Here is a 17,118-nt window from a genome sequence, read left to right as displayed (position 1 = left end):
TTTCTGTCGCTTTCTTTCTGTCTCGCTACATAATACTAAGCAGCTCACACTCCAGATGAACACATTTTAAAAGCACTTCAGGTGTATTCACATAGCAGCGTACTTGGAACTATTGTAATTGTGCGGTTTCATTTCTGAAAAAGGACAGTACGCTGGACATTAGCTAATTTTATCCATGCCTGTTGCCCCCTTATGATCTTTGCTTCCAAAGAAACTGATCAACCCCTCCTTTCAACAGTTTCTATGACGTGGTGATCCAGTTGCTTAGTAACAGGCTGAGCCTTTGTGACGTCATTGTGGGCAGCAGTGTGTATCGGAGTGTGTCGGGGAGTTCTGTCTGATGGAGAGGTAGATGTACGATAAGTGGCTTAGGCAACGGACATGGCTCTCTTGTACTTATCTGTTAAGCCTCTATTTACACACACATACATGCAGAGAAAGCTTAAAGGCATATAGCTACATAAACACACACACACAAAGTTCTGAGAATACACACACACACACACACACACACACACATAATAATCAGGCAGACGTGTCCTGCATACTGTAACTGATTCTTTAATGACCTCTGGCGTATGCTACAGGCTGAGACAGAGACATTGCAGGCGTGTAATCAGCGATCAGTCATGTGTGCAGTCTTCCTGGAGTTTGTCATATGGACATAACTGATTTTATGCCCCATTGCATGCACACACGCTGCTTAATTAGCCATGTCATTCAGTCTCTAGCAGCCTTCCATTGTCTGGAGGATGATTAACCAGGGGCGTTTCTAGACTTCAGTGTCATCCAGGGCTTAGCCCACAGGCCATATTATAATTAAAAAATAAAAAGAATCCTTCCTTCCATGACTTAAAAAATGACCACCCTACCTGTCAAATAATAATTATATTAAGCGCAACACTGACACCTGTTCAGAACTATATATAAGCAAACGTCAGGCACACAATAAACGGATCAAACACATTTTAATTTAAATTGCGGAGGATCAAAGCGAGAATTACCTCTTGTCGGCTCATTGTTCATTGTGCAGAAATTAATGCTAACAATAAAATCAAATTAATTCAACAATTTGAATTTGCAATTGTCATTTATTGTAATATTTTGAGAAGAAAAAATAACAAGAAGAAAGTCAAAGCATCATGAGATTAAAGTCATAATATTTTGAGAATAAATCGAAAGGAAAGTATCATCAAAGAGATGTGGTGAACAACAGCAAAGTGGAGCGTATGGGTCTTTACACAGAACATCACTAACCAGGGAGATAACTTGGCTATACAATCGAGCTGAATTTGTGGGAAGTTTTTGCGAGTTCTCCGTTCATGAATGAGGTGTGCATTAGTACGGGAGTTTTCAACATGTGGGCGCCTGTCAAGGGAGGCATGAGATATATGCTCACACTCTGCTGAGAATTATATAATTCCATATCAAGATATTGTATGTGGTAACATCCCCTCAGTTGCAGTATTGTTTTGAGAGGAAAACCCAATAACAACGCCGAGCGGGACTGCTCGAAATGGTCTGGTTCTTTCTCCTGAATAAATTACATTTCCTACATAACCGCTGCAGTGTCCGGATAATAATAACTCTGTGCTGATGCGCCAAAAGACCAAGGATTTCTTTATTGCAAAATCCTAAAATATGATTTAACTACGTCCTCCACATCCATCTCTTGCATTAATGAAGTTGCTGGCTCGGCGCCGTTGTGATAATGACACTCTGTTTAGCCTAATATTAAGATTTTTTTCTCTAATATTTCTACTTCACACAATATACTACTTTATTCTCACAGTGCTATGACTTTATTCTAATAATTTTTACTTTATTCTCAAAATATTATGACTATAATCTCAAAATGCTACAACTTTATTCTAATAATTTCGACTTTATTCTCATACAAAATTAAATCTCATAATGCTGTGACTTTATTCTAATAATTTTTACTTTATTCGCAAAATATTACGACTTTATTATCGAAATTGTAATTTAAAATTTTTTTTTTTAAGTATTTTATTTAACATTGCAATAAAATGCCGTCGTGGGATCACCGAGTAAAGTTGAAAATAACTTTAATTTTTATAAACGCATCTCGAAACACCTGCGTTGGGTTTCATGACTGTTATTAAACATGACTCCAGGTTGTTTTTAACAAAGTTTCAACGCTTGATAAATGGTAAAAGAGTGTTTTTTTGCCCTTTTGCTCTGGTGTGCAGACTTAGTACAATAATTAGACAAGTTCAATGTCATTTGATTTTAAACCATTTAAAAATCAAGGCACCTCAAAGAGGCTATTTAAACGCAGCAGTTTAACGCCATGCACATGACATGGAAAGTGAACCAGCACGTATATACAGGCAGTCACTTTTGTTTGACTTTAATGTGAGATTTTATCATTTTAAGACCTATATATTGTGCTATTTAGGCTTATAGCTCACTGTGCTGGTATTTTGAGTTGGGTTTGAGAAAATTCCATTGCATAAAACATTCTTTATTCCCGCGTACCGACTCTCGACTAAACCCGAATAAACGAACAAGATGACTGATGCATGCATTAAAATCTACTTGGTGTGTGGATAGTTAAAAACAAATGAAGATTAGAAATGAGGCTTATAGATTATATATTTAGAAATAATGCTTGCATAATTAAACCTCAGTGCCTCTGATACAGAAAAGCTGCACCCCCTTGAGAGAAAACAGAAAGCATTCGTAACGTGTCTGAGGAACTTGAGCACGAACAGCAGGTAAAAGTCAAAGTGCAAACTGTCAATTAATGCAAGTTGGGCTCACTGATCGGAATTAATTTACACTTGAAGCCAGAATTGCAGCCTGCCTTGTTACTTTTGTACCCTGATATAATTAACATTAAGCCTTACTTTTCTCATCACAAAAAACATTTGGGGCTATTGACAAAAGACCGGGGCTTCAGCCCTATCAGCCAGGGTCTAGCTACGCTGCTGCCATTAACCCCCTTTACTCCTCTTGCCTCATGTCCTGCCCCCCTTCAATGGGAATGCCAGATATTCTGCCTTTTACATATGGTCTCTTTTCCCCAGTTATTGTAGTCCGCAGTATTTCTTAATTTCCTGGTGAGTCAAATCCATATTAAAATCTAAATCTGGAGTAACAACCCAATCATTCTATAACTGGATTTCAGTCATATTCTTCATCTCATTTAGTACAAATAAAGGTATATTTATGCATTTTGCATACTTTTTGTTTTTACAGTGCATTTTCTCAGTATGTGCATTCGATGGGAATCGAACCTATGACATTGTCATTGGAGCTACAGGAATGTTTAGATTTCAGTTCATCCAGCCTCATTTATTCTGGGTTTGGTGCAGTGTATCAGACAGCAGGTATCTGGAGATCTGATTTAAGTCAGTCTGCTGCTTTTGCTGAGTCACTCCTACCAGGTGTGTGTATGTATGTGTGTACGAGTGTGTTTTTTTTATGTGAACAGATGGGTGTTTGGGCGTGAAGGCATTGCGTGTGTGTCTATTCGGCAAATGAGCCCTCCATGCAAATCATTTTATTGTGTGTCTGCTGCCAAAATTTCACACACTGAAAGCCAAGAAAGAAGTCTTGTTAACTCCACCCCTCCCTTGCTTGTATACAGAAGACTGCTGTTTTGTTTTGTTTTGTTTTGTTTATGTCATGTTATGTTTTGATTCGGTTTGTTTAGGTTTGTTTTCGCTTTCGCTTTCGCTTCATTTCCTTTGCTTTTTCTTTCTTTTCTTTTCTTTTTTTTGTTTCGATTTATTTTTGTTCTTGTTCTGGTTTGTTTTGGTTTGTTTTAGATTTTATTTAACTTTGTTTCCATCCCTTTTTTATTTATTTATCTTTTTTTTGTTGCTTTTTGTTTGTTTGTTAAGGTTTAGTTTTTTTCTGGTTTGGTTTGTTTTCGCTTTTGCTTTATTTCCTTTGCCTTTTCTTTCTTTTCTGTTTGTTTTTTTTATTATTATTTTTGTTTCGGTTTGTTTTAGATTTCGCTTTGCTTTGTTTCCTTTCCTTTTTTTATTGCTTTTTTTGTTTGTTCATTTCGGTTTTTTCCGGTTTGGCTTGTTTCATTTTGTTTTGGTTTTGTTTCGCTTTGTTTCCTTTATATTTTCTTTTCTTTTCATTTTTCTTTTTCTTTTTTTTCTAGGTGTTGCAAATTGCATATGTGTAGCACCTTTAACTGTTTTTAGATAACTTTGAGAGTTATCTCCATTTGAAACACACACAGTTCATTCATTCATCATCACACCCTTATCTTTCAGAGCATGCTGTAATAATAACATCCACACAGAACTTTCTAATGAGAACAGTGTCTGATGAGACCATTATAAAAGAGAGCAAGCAAAAGAGGGATAACAATCTAATTATCTGAAGCTACTTCTTCTGATACATTCTTTTTCTCCAAGGATGTGATTTTATCATTAGCCGCAGTTCTGTAATAATATAATTCATCTTAAACTCTTCCCTTTTCTGGCATAGAATCTGTCTTATGTAATTGAGAGCTTATGTAACCACTCTTGTAGTCTGGTCGGCATTTAGCAGCCCTGATTTGGGAGATCAAGATGGCAGCTAATTCATCTGAAGAAGCTCCACATTACAGCAGACACTGACACTATTAGTGTGCTGTTCCCTTGACTCTTAGTGCTCTTAAAGGGATAGTTCACCCTAACTGAAAATTCTGTCATTTACTCAGCTTTCTGTCATTCCAAACTAGTATGATTTTCTGTCTTCCAAGGAAAAAGGGATATGTTTTGCAGAAAAATACAAATAATAATTCTTAAAAAGTAAAAAGGCATCACAGTTCAGCAGCAGCATTGTGTTTCAACTCAACCCAATGAAAAACAAGATGAAGACAGCAGTTATTTTGAACACTTTGTGCGGAGGCTTGTTGAACACTCAGGCGGAGGTGGGCATTAATTCAATCTGTTGTATGAAGGGGTTCATCTGGTAAAAGACCAGTCTGTTTTGATGAGACATAAACCTCCCACGATCACAATGCTGTCATACTGCTACATTTTCATTTTCTACACACATTTACATACACTCACCCACACAAACACACACATGTGGGTGTAGGATGGTTGTATATGAGCTTGTGCCTTCATATGGTGTGGTGTTCTAAATCTTTGCCCCTACAGACTCTCTACTGCTTTAAATACGTTCAAACACACACATACATACACACACACACACAAACACGTTGGTGCAGCTATCCTTATGAGGACTCTCCATAGACATAATGATTTTTATACTGTACGAACTATAGATTCTATCCCCTAACCCTACCCCTAAACCTAATCCTCACAAAAATGTTTTTACATTTTCAAAAAAACATTGTTTAGCATGTGTTTTTAAGTGATTTGAATTATGGGGACACTAGAAATGTCCTCATAAACCACATAATTATCAGTTTGTAACTTAAACAATCATCCTCGTAAAACACCCGAACCCGTATACACACACACACACACACACACACACACACACACACACACACGTGTGTGCGGGTTGGTGGGGGTCCACATGCTCTTGGGTTGAGGATGAGTGTGTTGGCAGGAGAAAGCATGATGTGGCATCTTAGTGGACTCTCGCTGTGTGTCATCGCCTCACCTTTGTCAGGGCAACAGATTCCTCTCTGCTCTCTTGACAGGGAGAAATAATCTGGGTTCTCAGCCGGTACTAACAAGATTATCCACCATCCTGGATACTCAAGATCTGATCTGTATCCCTGAATTTGTGATTTGTGAGGGTGAGGAAAAAGACCAGCTTAGACCAGCATGACTTTCCTCTATGCTTGTTAGTGCTGGTTTAGTGCCGGTCAGACTGGTGGACCAGCATAGCTAGCATGTTTATCAGTAAAAAAATAAAATAAAAATGCTGGTTAACAAGTATGGTCTTTTTTTAGAAGCCTGGTAGAGAAACCGGCATACCAGAATCCCATGCCAGGGACAAACATCTAAAATGTAATACAGTAAATGCTGGTGACCAGCAGTGCATGTCTTTTCAACAAGGAATAACAGAGTGAGAGAGAACAACAGAATTATCTGGAATTTGACCTTGTATTTGTTTGTTATGTCCAGTGTTGTAATTTGGAGGCACTTTCTCTCCACATGGGAAAGCATTGCTTGTTTCTAAATCTGGTTAATGAACACCAGTGGCCAGAGGGGAACAGTAAAAATCTTAGTGTGGCATATATACAATATATACATATATACTGTATTTATATATACAGTACTGTGCAAAAGTTTTAGGCACTTGTGTATAACTTGTGTTATAAATAGTTTTCATTTATCAATTAATGTCATACAAAGTCTAGTTAAAATAAAAAAAAGCTAAATAAATATTTGCGGTGACCACCTTTGCCTTCAAAACAGCACCAATTCTCCTAGGTACACCTGGACACAGGTTTTCTTGGTTGTTGGCAAATAGGATATTCCAAGCTTCTTGGAGAATTCGTCACTGTTCTTCTGTCTATTTAGGCTGTCTCAATTGCTTCTTTTACTTCATCTAATCCCAGACTGACTGTATGTTCAGTGGGGGGCTCTGTGTGGGGCATACCATCTGTTGCAGGGCTCCCTGTTCTTCTATTCTATTTGCAAAAGGAATATTTGGGAGTCTAACATTTATATTTCCTATTGACACACTAAAGCTGTAAATAACCAAAACAAATGTTATGTTTTTTGTGAAACATCTTTTGTGCCTAAGACTTTTGCACAGTACTATATATATATACATATGCTGTATTTACACTCACAAACCAGTTTATTAGGTACACCTGTACACTTACATATTCATGTGATTATCTAATCAGCCAATCATGTGGCAGTAGTGTAATGCATAAAATCATGCAGATATGGGTCAGGAGCTTCAGTTAATGCTCACATCCACCATCAGAATGGGGAAAAAATGGGATCTCAGTGATTTGACTGTGGCGTTATTGTTGGTGCCAGATGGTTTGAGTATTTCTGTAACTGCTGATCTCCTGGGATTTTCGTGCACAACAGTCTCTAGTTTACTCAGAATGGCGCCAAAAAAAAAACAAAAAACATCCAGTGAGTGGCAGTTCTGTGGACCAAAATGCCTTGTTGATGAGAGAGGTCAACCAAGAATTACCAGACTGGTTTGAGCTGATAGAAAGGCTACGATAACTCAGATAACCACTCTGTACAATTGTAGTGAGCAGAACCTTGAGGCAGATGGGCTACAACAGCAGAAGATCCAGTCGGGCACTTTATTAGGACCATAGTGTTCCTAATAAAGTGCTCAGTGAGTGTAACTGCATCATTCCCTTGCATCCCCTTTAAAAAAAAACCTCTCTGATCTTACATGGATTTTAAACCCTCAGACTGTGTCTACATGATAATACTATCAGTCAGCTTGTCCTGCAGGTGAAGTGCAATAGTTTGTAAAAGTGTCACAAATGTTTTCTTCGTTGAGCAAATCAGCAACACACTCGTCCTCGCTGCAGCAGCTTGTAGAGAGTTGCTCATTATTTTAGCGATCGTCTTGCTAGAGAACTTGCTTGCTTGTCTTTCGTTTTGTGATTCCATGGTATGTTTTTTATTAAACTAAATTATGATAAAATAGCTATACACCATCCACATGGAACAAATCTTGGACAAATGGGAAACAAAAAGCAGGAAAAGCTAATAAATCTTAATTCTTTTCTAAATGAAACCAGGCCTATTTGTTTATGGAAAATTATTTCATGTCTCACATCAGATTTCATATTTAGAGTTAGAGAGAGTCATGCACTTTCAGTTTACGTGGGGAAACCAAAATTGATCTATTTTTCAAAGGAAAACATTTGGTGAAATATGTTTTATAAATGCTAGTTTTGTCCAAGGAGCAGGTTTTTTGTTGTTGTCAAAGCACTCCTCTTACAAGCACTGCTGATGATTGAAGCGGCACACTGTAATGTACATACATCAGACAACTGGGGGTGGAGTTTCAAAGGGAAATTCTAAATAAACAAATGCTCATTGCTGTTGAATTATTTTTCATGTTAAATATTGAATGTCTAATATATATAGGCATTATTCAGAATATATATAGAATATTATACTGTGTTTAATATAAACTATTATTTTGATCATGGTGGATGGAGGGCCATTGGGGTGGCCAATTTTTCTTTAGGGGGACAACGGCTCACCCTGCCCCCACTCCTCATTGGTGGAGAAAAAAATAGGTCTGTAGTAGTGCTAAACTATCAGCACCATGGACAGTGCCACTGCATCAGTGTCAGCCACTCTTTCTGTCTGTCTGTCTGTCTGTCTGTCTGTTTATAGTGCTATATGTCTTTGTTTTAGTCAGCTGTGAACCTGAACAGTTGGTTGAACAGAGACACTAAAGTCTTGGAAAAGAGAGCAAGAGAGATAAAGAGAGAGAGAAAGGGTAGATGTGTTGATTGGTATCAGTTCATCTTTTCCAAGCAAACTGTCAGAATCCCAGCTTGTTGTTTACGCAGCACTCTCCTCCAGAACCAGGACAAATGCTGTTCCCAGCCTACCTGAGAACAGAGAGGCACATTTTTAACCCTGTTAAGAGGTTTCTTGCATTTGTTCTGGGTCATTATGTACAGTAGTGTGCATTTTTGTATCACAGAGGTGTTTATATATATCCTTACACATTTACATATAACCTTCTCTTTTTAAAAATGAAAAAGTGTCCCGGTACACCTATACACCGATGAGCTAAAATATTATGACCACCTGCCTAATATGATATTGGTCCTCCGCATGCCACCAAAAGAGCGACGACCCGCTGAGGCATGGAATCTACAAGAACCCTGAAGTTGTCCTGTGGTGTGGAGCTGCTGTGGATTGAACTTGTTGGTCCAGCACATCCCACAGATGCTCAATCGGATTGAGATCTGGAGAATTTGGAGGCCAGGGCAACACCTTGAACTCTTCATCATGTTCCTCAAACCATTCCTGAACAATGTGTGCAGTGTGGCAAGGCGCATTATACTGAGCACACGTACACGGCCGTCCACATGATGTAAAAGAAAATGGGACTCATCGGACCAGGCGACCTTCTTCCACTGCTCCAAAGTTCAGTTCCGACACTTGTGTGCCCATTGTAGGCACTTTCAAAGGTGGACAGGGGTCATCATGGGCACGCTGACCCATCTTCGGCCACGCAGACCAAACGCAGCAGGGTGTGACGCACTGTGTGTTGTGGCACATTCCTCCTGTAACCATCAATAAAATTGTCTGTGACTTGTGCCACAGTAGACCTTCTGTCGGTTCGGACTAGATGGGATAGCCTTCGTTGCCCTCACACATCGATGAGACTTGGGTGCCTAACACCCTGTTGCCGGTTTGTGGTTTGTCCCTCTTCGGACCACTGTCGGTATAGGTACTCACCACTGCTGACCTGGAGCACCCCACAAGCCTTGCCGTTTCAGAGATACTCTGAGTCTGACCCAGTCGTCTGGCTTTAACAATTTGGGCCTTGTCAAAGTCGCTCAGGTCTTTACTTCTGCCCATTTCTTCTGCATTCAACATGCTGACTACGAGATCTGATGGTTCGCTTACCGTCTAATCTACCCAGACCTTGACATGTGGCCTTGTTAGGGGATGATCAACATTATTCGCTTCACCTGTGATGTTTTGGCTCATCAGTGTATACTGTATAACCCGAAACAAGCAAAGAAAACTTTCTGTTCTGTTCCTCACATAGATTCAAACATTTTGTAGTTAGTAGTACTGCTCCTTTGGAAAATATCTCTGAGAGGGACAAAAATAGCATATCACAGTTTTTTTTTCTTACTTGCTGATTTAGCAGAGCTGTGGGTGAGAACAAGATGAAGCATCTCTACTGCAGCACAACACTGCCTTGAAGAGATATTGCATTTTTTTTTTTAAAACAGAGACATTTTGTTTGTTTCAATAGAACTGTTAGTCTGCGAGGCTTCAAAATCGTAATAAAAAAATTAAAAATAAAAAGTTTTTTTTTTTTAGTGTGCTTACATTTGAACAAAATGAACACGGTAGTATTGTTACCTGCACGTAACCTTCTGTAGGCCTGCTATTTGATAAATGAGAAGCAAATGGAATCAATTCTACTATTCAAGCTATAGGTGCTGTATAAGTCTCATATTCAGTGCCTTATACAGCATTTCATGACCTTTTCTTCTTCCCCCATACCTGATTTTCAAAGCTATATTTACATACACACACACACACACGCGTGCATGCTGTGAACATGCGTCACCCTCAACCCAAACACACATGTACAGTAAATCTACGTGAGTGTACTATATGTTTGTGAGAAAGATAAAGAGTGCTGAGTCAGAAAATGTATATTCAAAAATGTCTGTTTGTAAGTGTGAGAAAATGATTGTGTATGTGTATGTGCACTCCCTCTAATAAACATCATAGGAAGTCATTACCACTGCACGGAGCAGCAAGAACAACTGCCTTTTTATACTGTCAAACTTTTCATAACCAACATTTACAATTGTGGGGTGAAAAAAATTCTATTCTATTTACCTCGATTTATGTAATGTTTGAAAATACAATAATAATCAAGTTTACCACAGTAAAATTAAAATAGATTTATGTACAAAAATGTTGCCTGCTTGTCGCCTTTCTAAATGGTCTTATTGCATGTAAATACCGCCACCTAGTGGTTAAATAGATCACTGCCGTTAATTATAGTAACCTGCCAGCACTTCATTGGGCAATTTGTGTGAATATGGGAAAATATGTTCTTCACAGGAAAGTCTGTTTTGAATGTGAAAATTATAAACTACTTTTTATGTCTATGGATGATTCTTTAAATGAAAGCATGTCAGCACAGAGGACAAAATCCTGCATTTTCCGCTAGATGTCGCAATTGTAGCACACCGAAATGAGAGGTAACGTCACACCATCCTGAGTCCTCTGAGGCAACAGTGTCGTTATACCCTGTAAAACACACGTTTTATTTAATCATATTCTCTGAATTAATTATGATATGAGTGATATTTCAATGTTCAGATTTGAATTTGTGAACAATTCTTTGATTTTGTACTCCACCCCCCACCATTCTCCTTAAAGGGATAGTTCACCCAAAAATAAGATTTCTCTCATTATTTACTTAACCTCATGCCACCCCAGATGGGTATGACTTTCTTTCTTCTCCAGAACACAAACGAAGATTTTTAGAAGAATATCTCAGCTCTGTAGGTCCTCACAATGCAAACGAATGGTGGCCAGAACTTTTAAGCTCCAAAAAGAACATAAAAGCTGCATAAAAGTAATCCATACGACTCTAGTGGTTAAATCCATTTCTTCAGAAGCGATATGATAGGTGTGGGTGAGAAACAGATTCATTTTTAAGTCCTTTTTTTTATTTTTATTTTTTTTATTTATTTTTTTATAAATCTCCACTTTCCCTTCCAAGTAGTAAAAAAAAAAAAAAAGGATTGAAATATTGATCTGTTTCTCACCCAGAGTGATTGCATCGCTTCAGAAGACATATATTAAACAACTGGAGATGTATGGATTACTTTTATGCTATTTTATGTGAAGTTTGGATCTTCAAAGTTCTGGCCACCATTCACTTGATTTGTATGGACCTACAGAGCTGAAATATTCTTCTAAAAATCGTTGTTTGTATTCAGCAGAAGAAAGAACGTCATACACACCTGGGATGGCATGAGGGTGAGTAAATGATGAAAGAATTTTCATTTTTGGGTGAACTATCCCTTTAATGTTCTGCTTCAATTTCATGTATTGTCCTTGCCCTCTGATGGTTTCCTGTCATTGACTGAAGGTTTAACTTTTTATATTTATGTAAGGGACACAAACAGCACTTCGATGTTTAGTAGTGCCATCTCAAACAAAAAACGTTGTTTCGAAATGATCCTCATGTTATAAGCATTTGATCTTTGGAAACCTCTTCAGTTTATTGAGCCAGCTCAGTTACTTCCTCTGTTCCACTTAGAGAGACAGAGAACTTCTGAAAGCAGTCGTTGCATAACTGAACTTGTTTTTTAATTTCTTTGCGACATCAAAGCTGCTTTTTCGCTCTGGGAGACAGCTATATCTGTCAGTCTGGGTTTGATGCTTTGTTGCTTCAATTTTCTTTCTCGTTCTCAATTTCTCTCACCTCTTCCCGTGCATCACCCTTTCCCCAGTTGTCCTTCAGAGCCATGCCCTAATGTGGAGCTGTTTTTCTTCTACAGAAGGATGACATGTATTTTTTTATTTATTTTTTTGATGTTTTTAAATTGCTGTTTGGTGAGAAACATCAGAAATTGTCTCCTCTTTAAGGCCTGAGCTCCTGCTGTTTTGGACATAACTAGCTCTCAAACAAATCAGTTTATCTTTTTTCCTCTCCTCATCTCTTTCTCCATACTGTAAACTGTGCCATGCCATATAGCTAATATTGTTTTTTTCATAGTATCCAAATGAATGATTTTAGTCATTAAATGTGCAAAAAAATCCCATATTAAAGGAAGGACCCAAGCCAAATCTAGCGGCCAGAATGTCATTGAGACTTGGAGAGTCACATAACATAACATAACATAACGTAACGTAACGTAACGTAACGTAACATAACATATAACAACAGTTAGAAATTACACTGCCATTAAACAGGAATCATTTTCTGTTCGTTCTTTGAAATGGCCTGCATGGTCCTGGTGTGAGTTTTTGGCTGCAGTAACTGTGCTGAAGGTTGATTCTATATGCTTTTGATTTACTTGTTTTTATTTATTGTCTGAAATGATCACTCAGTAAATTGGTTCTTTTTGCAGCCATCCCCAAAATTGGCCCATAGATGCGAGGCAATGATGCGTATAGATCAATCTTAACTTTTTACTGATTTGAGACAATCAACAGTTACTGGGGTGGTGGATACTCACCCTAAAAAGGCATTAGAGATGGGTTCAGTTAATCCTTTAAAGCCTTCTGTGTGAAGATCATGATTGAGTCTCATTCATTCTGATGGAGAAAAGCTGGATCTGATTTCGGCTCTTTGATCATTAGGCATTTTAATTAAGATGAACCTCAAGGCCATCGTTAATGAGACATTGAGATGCTATAATGGTTATAATGCTGCTAATGACTTTCTCTTTCTCTCCAATCGCAGGTCATGTGCCTTCAAGATTTCTTTGGTGAAGAGGACATCTTCATTGCATGTGGCCCAGAGAAGTTTCGCTATCAGGATGACTTCCTGCTGGATGAGAATGGTAAAGGACTCTTCAATAGTTGCCTTCCTGTTTGTTGCTCTTTTGTCTTTGGTGAAAGGACACTTTTATCTCTCAACCCATTCAGCCCTTCCCATGCACAGAACTTATCAAGATCGCATCAGCATAGGAGTCGGTGTGGATGGCAATTTTCATCCACCCAGCAACTTTATCTCTTTGTCCTATCTTGAATAAGCAACATCCTGTACCCAGTTAGGTGGTGAGCAACACTTACAGATGAGTCCATTAAAGTGTCATCCCACATGTGAAAAGTAATAGAAAATAAAAGCTTATTCCCCATTACACCCACACCAGCCACTGCTCTAATGGGTTCCTTCCCTCTCCTCACTTCTCCTCTCAGATATATAGATGTATAGATTGATGGATGGATGGGTAGATAGATAGATAGATACATACATACATACATACGTACACACAGTACATACATACTCTTCTCTCAGATGCATTTATACAGCAAATAAGGAAAGTAAGGGGGCGATGTACAACATGTGACATGTAGTAACATGACAACAATAGAGAGAGTTGTCTTTTATTAAAGAGCTTTTCTGAATACACTTCAGAAAACTGGGGCGCATGCTCTTTACTAAGCTCACATCAGCATAGGGGAGGTTCAATACCGACAGCCAGCCTTTGTCTCCCTACACTGTTAATGAAAAGAAGCCAGACTGTGCCACAAAAAGATTCTTATATCCTGACAACAACAAAACAACAGGAAGTGTATGGAAGTAGAGAAGAGGATCCATTATCCATCCATCCATCCATCCATCCATCCATCCAAGAGAACAGTATCTATCTATCTGTCTGTCCGTCCGTCCGTCCGTCCGTCCGTCCGTCCGTCCATGAGTATCTATCTATCTATCTATCTATCTGTCTGTCTATCTATCTATCTATCTATCTATCTATCTATCTGTCTGTCTGTCTGTCTGTCCATCTGAAAAGAGTATCTATCTGTCTCTCTGCCTGCCTGCCTCTCTGTCTGTCTGAGAGAACAGTATCCATCCATCTATCCATCCATCCATCCACCCATCCATCCATGCATCCATTTATTTATCCATCCATCCATCCATCCATCCATCTGCCTGGCTGTCACTCTCTTGTGACATTATCTATATACAAAAATCCTGTTACCAAATGAAGCATTATATAAATTGATATCAAATAAATTGATAATTCTATAGTGGTTTCTATTTTACAAATGACAATAACTAAGTTAAAATTGCACTGTACAAAACAAATTTGATGGTGAATTAAAGCAAGTGCAGTCTCATATGTAGAGATTTAATTATGAAGGATCTAGCAGAGGGACACGTGCAGTTCTAATGAGTGAAACATATGAAGCATGCCGATGGCGAGATGGATAGAGCCAAAATGTCAGCCTTTGACGGCAATGATTTCCCTGAAGGAAGCATATTTATTGGGAGCCGAATGGCAGCCCTTAACAGCACACTGGCTGCAATATCCAGTATTCGTTTTTATTTGATCCACAACACTCACTCACAAGTTATGAAATCATTATTTTCAATGGAGATGATTATGTAAGGCTATAATTGGCCATTTTGAAACTAGCAGGAAATTTTAAAACAAGACTGTTTTGACTATTTAAAAAGGTGATTTGTTAGTATTGTAGAGTTAAAGGGATAGTTCACCCAAAAATGAAAAAATATTGTCCTCATTTATTTACCCTCATGTTATTCCAATCAAACCCGTATGCCTTTGTTTCTTTTGTGGAACACAAAAGGAGAATGTCTGAAGAATGTACTGGTAGCTCTTTACCCTGCAATTGCAATAAATGAGGACTGAAGCTTTCAAGCTTCATAAAGGACAAAAAAAGCTCCAAAAAGTCTTATAAAAGTTGTCAGTATGACTCAATATACCAAGTATTCTGAATCCATTCGAAAGCTTTGCGCAAACAACAGACCAAAAGGTACGTTTATTATTTAAAAGTTCTCCTTTTGTGTTTCGCGGAAGAAAGAAAGTCATACAGGTTTGGAACACTATGAAGAGAATGAGTAAATGATGACAGAATTTTCATTTTTGGAGAGTGGATTGCCTTCCTGCCCTTCAAACTCTCCTTAATAGACTGTGGCATTTGCTGTCACATCTGATTTCTCGGGCTTATCTGAATGTATCATTTACATATGGTTGTTGCAGCAAAAGAAAAAAAATGGAATGTATAAGATATAGAAGATAAACAGAAAGTATGTGAGGAGATGTGTAAAACTCTGTCTGCGATGAATCTAATTTAATCCTCAGTCTCTGATCTAACTTTAGGATTAAGACTTTAAACCAGACTTTTCTCACTTGTAGCACCGGCAACCTTTTTTTTTTTTTTTTTTTTTAATATTTTTATTAGGAGAAAAAAAGCATGCTTCCTATCACAGAGATACAATACAATTCACAAGCACTGCCATCTTTTAGATCACACTTTTTTTTTTTTGTTAGGATTACGTAAATCTTCTTCAACAAGCAGTCTGTTTTTAAAGGAGGATTAGTACTTAAATGTAAGGATTATCTTTGAGTAGAGTTTGAGTCTTGGTAGTATTCCTAAAGAGCTCTTTCAGGAGGATTTGTGATAGCAATCAAACTTTAAAGTCATTTTGGGGTGTTGTATATTATGAAATTGTTACAAAAGTGAAAAATGTTGCTATCAGCTATTCAAATAACATTAAATATACTGTAAAAACGTCTTTTTGTAAAAAGCCATTCTATGATTAACCACAATATTTCATATACATAACCATATACTAAGGTATGACTCCAATAATTATTTGGACACGTAAAGGGATTATTCACTCAGAAATGAAAATGCTGTCATTTATTCACCCTCATGTTGATCCAAACTTTTATGACTTTGTCTTCCTGGGAACACACAAGGAGATGGAAAAAAGATGCTATTGAAGTGAATGGTGACTGAGACTAACATACTACTTAACATCTTTTGTGTTCCATGGAAGACAGAAAGTTATACAAGTTTGGATCAACATGAGGGTGAGTAAAAAAATGGCAGAATTTTCATTTTGGGTGAACTATCCCTTTAAAATGTAAAAACTTAAAATGTACAAATATGAAAATGTCATTGCACTAGACAAAATGTGAAACAAAATATAGCACATAAATGTTGCTAGCAGGGGCGTCACTTTGTTTTAAAAAGCGGTGGGGACATTTTGGGTGGAGGGGGTGATGTCATTAAGCGGTGAAACTCATGAATATTAATTAGGTTATGTGTAGATAATGTCAAATAACATTTTACTGTTTCGACACTTAGTTGGTCTTGATGCCCAATTTAAGAGCTCCAACAAATATTTCACATAATTAATTTGATAATTTAATCCGTACATCTGCTAATGCCAGTACTTGGATTTTTCTAGTCAGTGGATAAATACATGGATCAGTAAATCTTAGCCAGAATGACCGACTGGTCTGATTGGGTAAAGTTTTCGCCTCCAGTACAAGGTGTTCCAGGTGTCTAATCTGCCCAAATAAAATGTTTTATTTTAATAAACAAAGATTGCATTTGTAATAAACAAAGATTGCATTGCAGCTCTGGATCACCACTTATTATAATACACAAAAACTAAATGGAAACTCCTGCTCTTTAAATGGAGAAGTTTCTTCTATATTAGACACTTACCTGACAAAAGCTATTTCAAAAAGTGGTGGGACAAAATTGGCAAAAGCAAAAAGTGGTAGGGACATGTCCCACCCGTCCCACCGGTAAATTACGCCTAAGGAGGCTAGACCTCAGAACAAACGTAACTTTTCTTAGACATTTCTGCTTTTAATGCAAAGATTGCGATTGTTTTTAACCAACTGGTCCCATTTTTAGTGGATATATTAAGTCAGTTTTTGTGAAATGTTTTGCTTGAAAAGTGTGCTTATGCTTTCTTTTTCTTTTATTTAAAAAATTAAAAATAAAAATG

At 37.7% G+C, this 17,118-nt stretch overlaps 1 protein-coding gene across 3 annotated transcripts in view; it reads left to right on the top strand.

The window, feature by feature from the left end:
* LOC127433536 (serine/threonine-protein kinase DCLK1-like) overlaps window positions 1-17,118 on the top strand; it is a 75,481-nt gene that overhangs the window by 15,284 nt on the left and 43,079 nt on the right. For all 3 annotated transcript variants that reach the window (XM_051685543.1, XM_051685544.1, XM_051685547.1), the window contains exon 4: window positions 13,081-13,180. In XM_051685543.1, coding sequence (XP_051541503.1) covers window positions 13,081-13,180 — 100 coding nt within the window. The remainder of the gene's footprint in view (window positions 1-13,080; window positions 13,181-17,118) is intronic.

This window comes from Myxocyprinus asiaticus, chromosome 43, assembly GCF_019703515.2.
Source record: "Myxocyprinus asiaticus isolate MX2 ecotype Aquarium Trade chromosome 43, UBuf_Myxa_2, whole genome shotgun sequence".
NCBI classification, from domain to species: domain Eukaryota; kingdom Metazoa; phylum Chordata; class Actinopteri; order Cypriniformes; family Catostomidae; genus Myxocyprinus; species Myxocyprinus asiaticus.
Note: the sequence above shows the minus strand (reverse complement) of the source record. Positions and strands in the feature narration are given on the sequence as shown.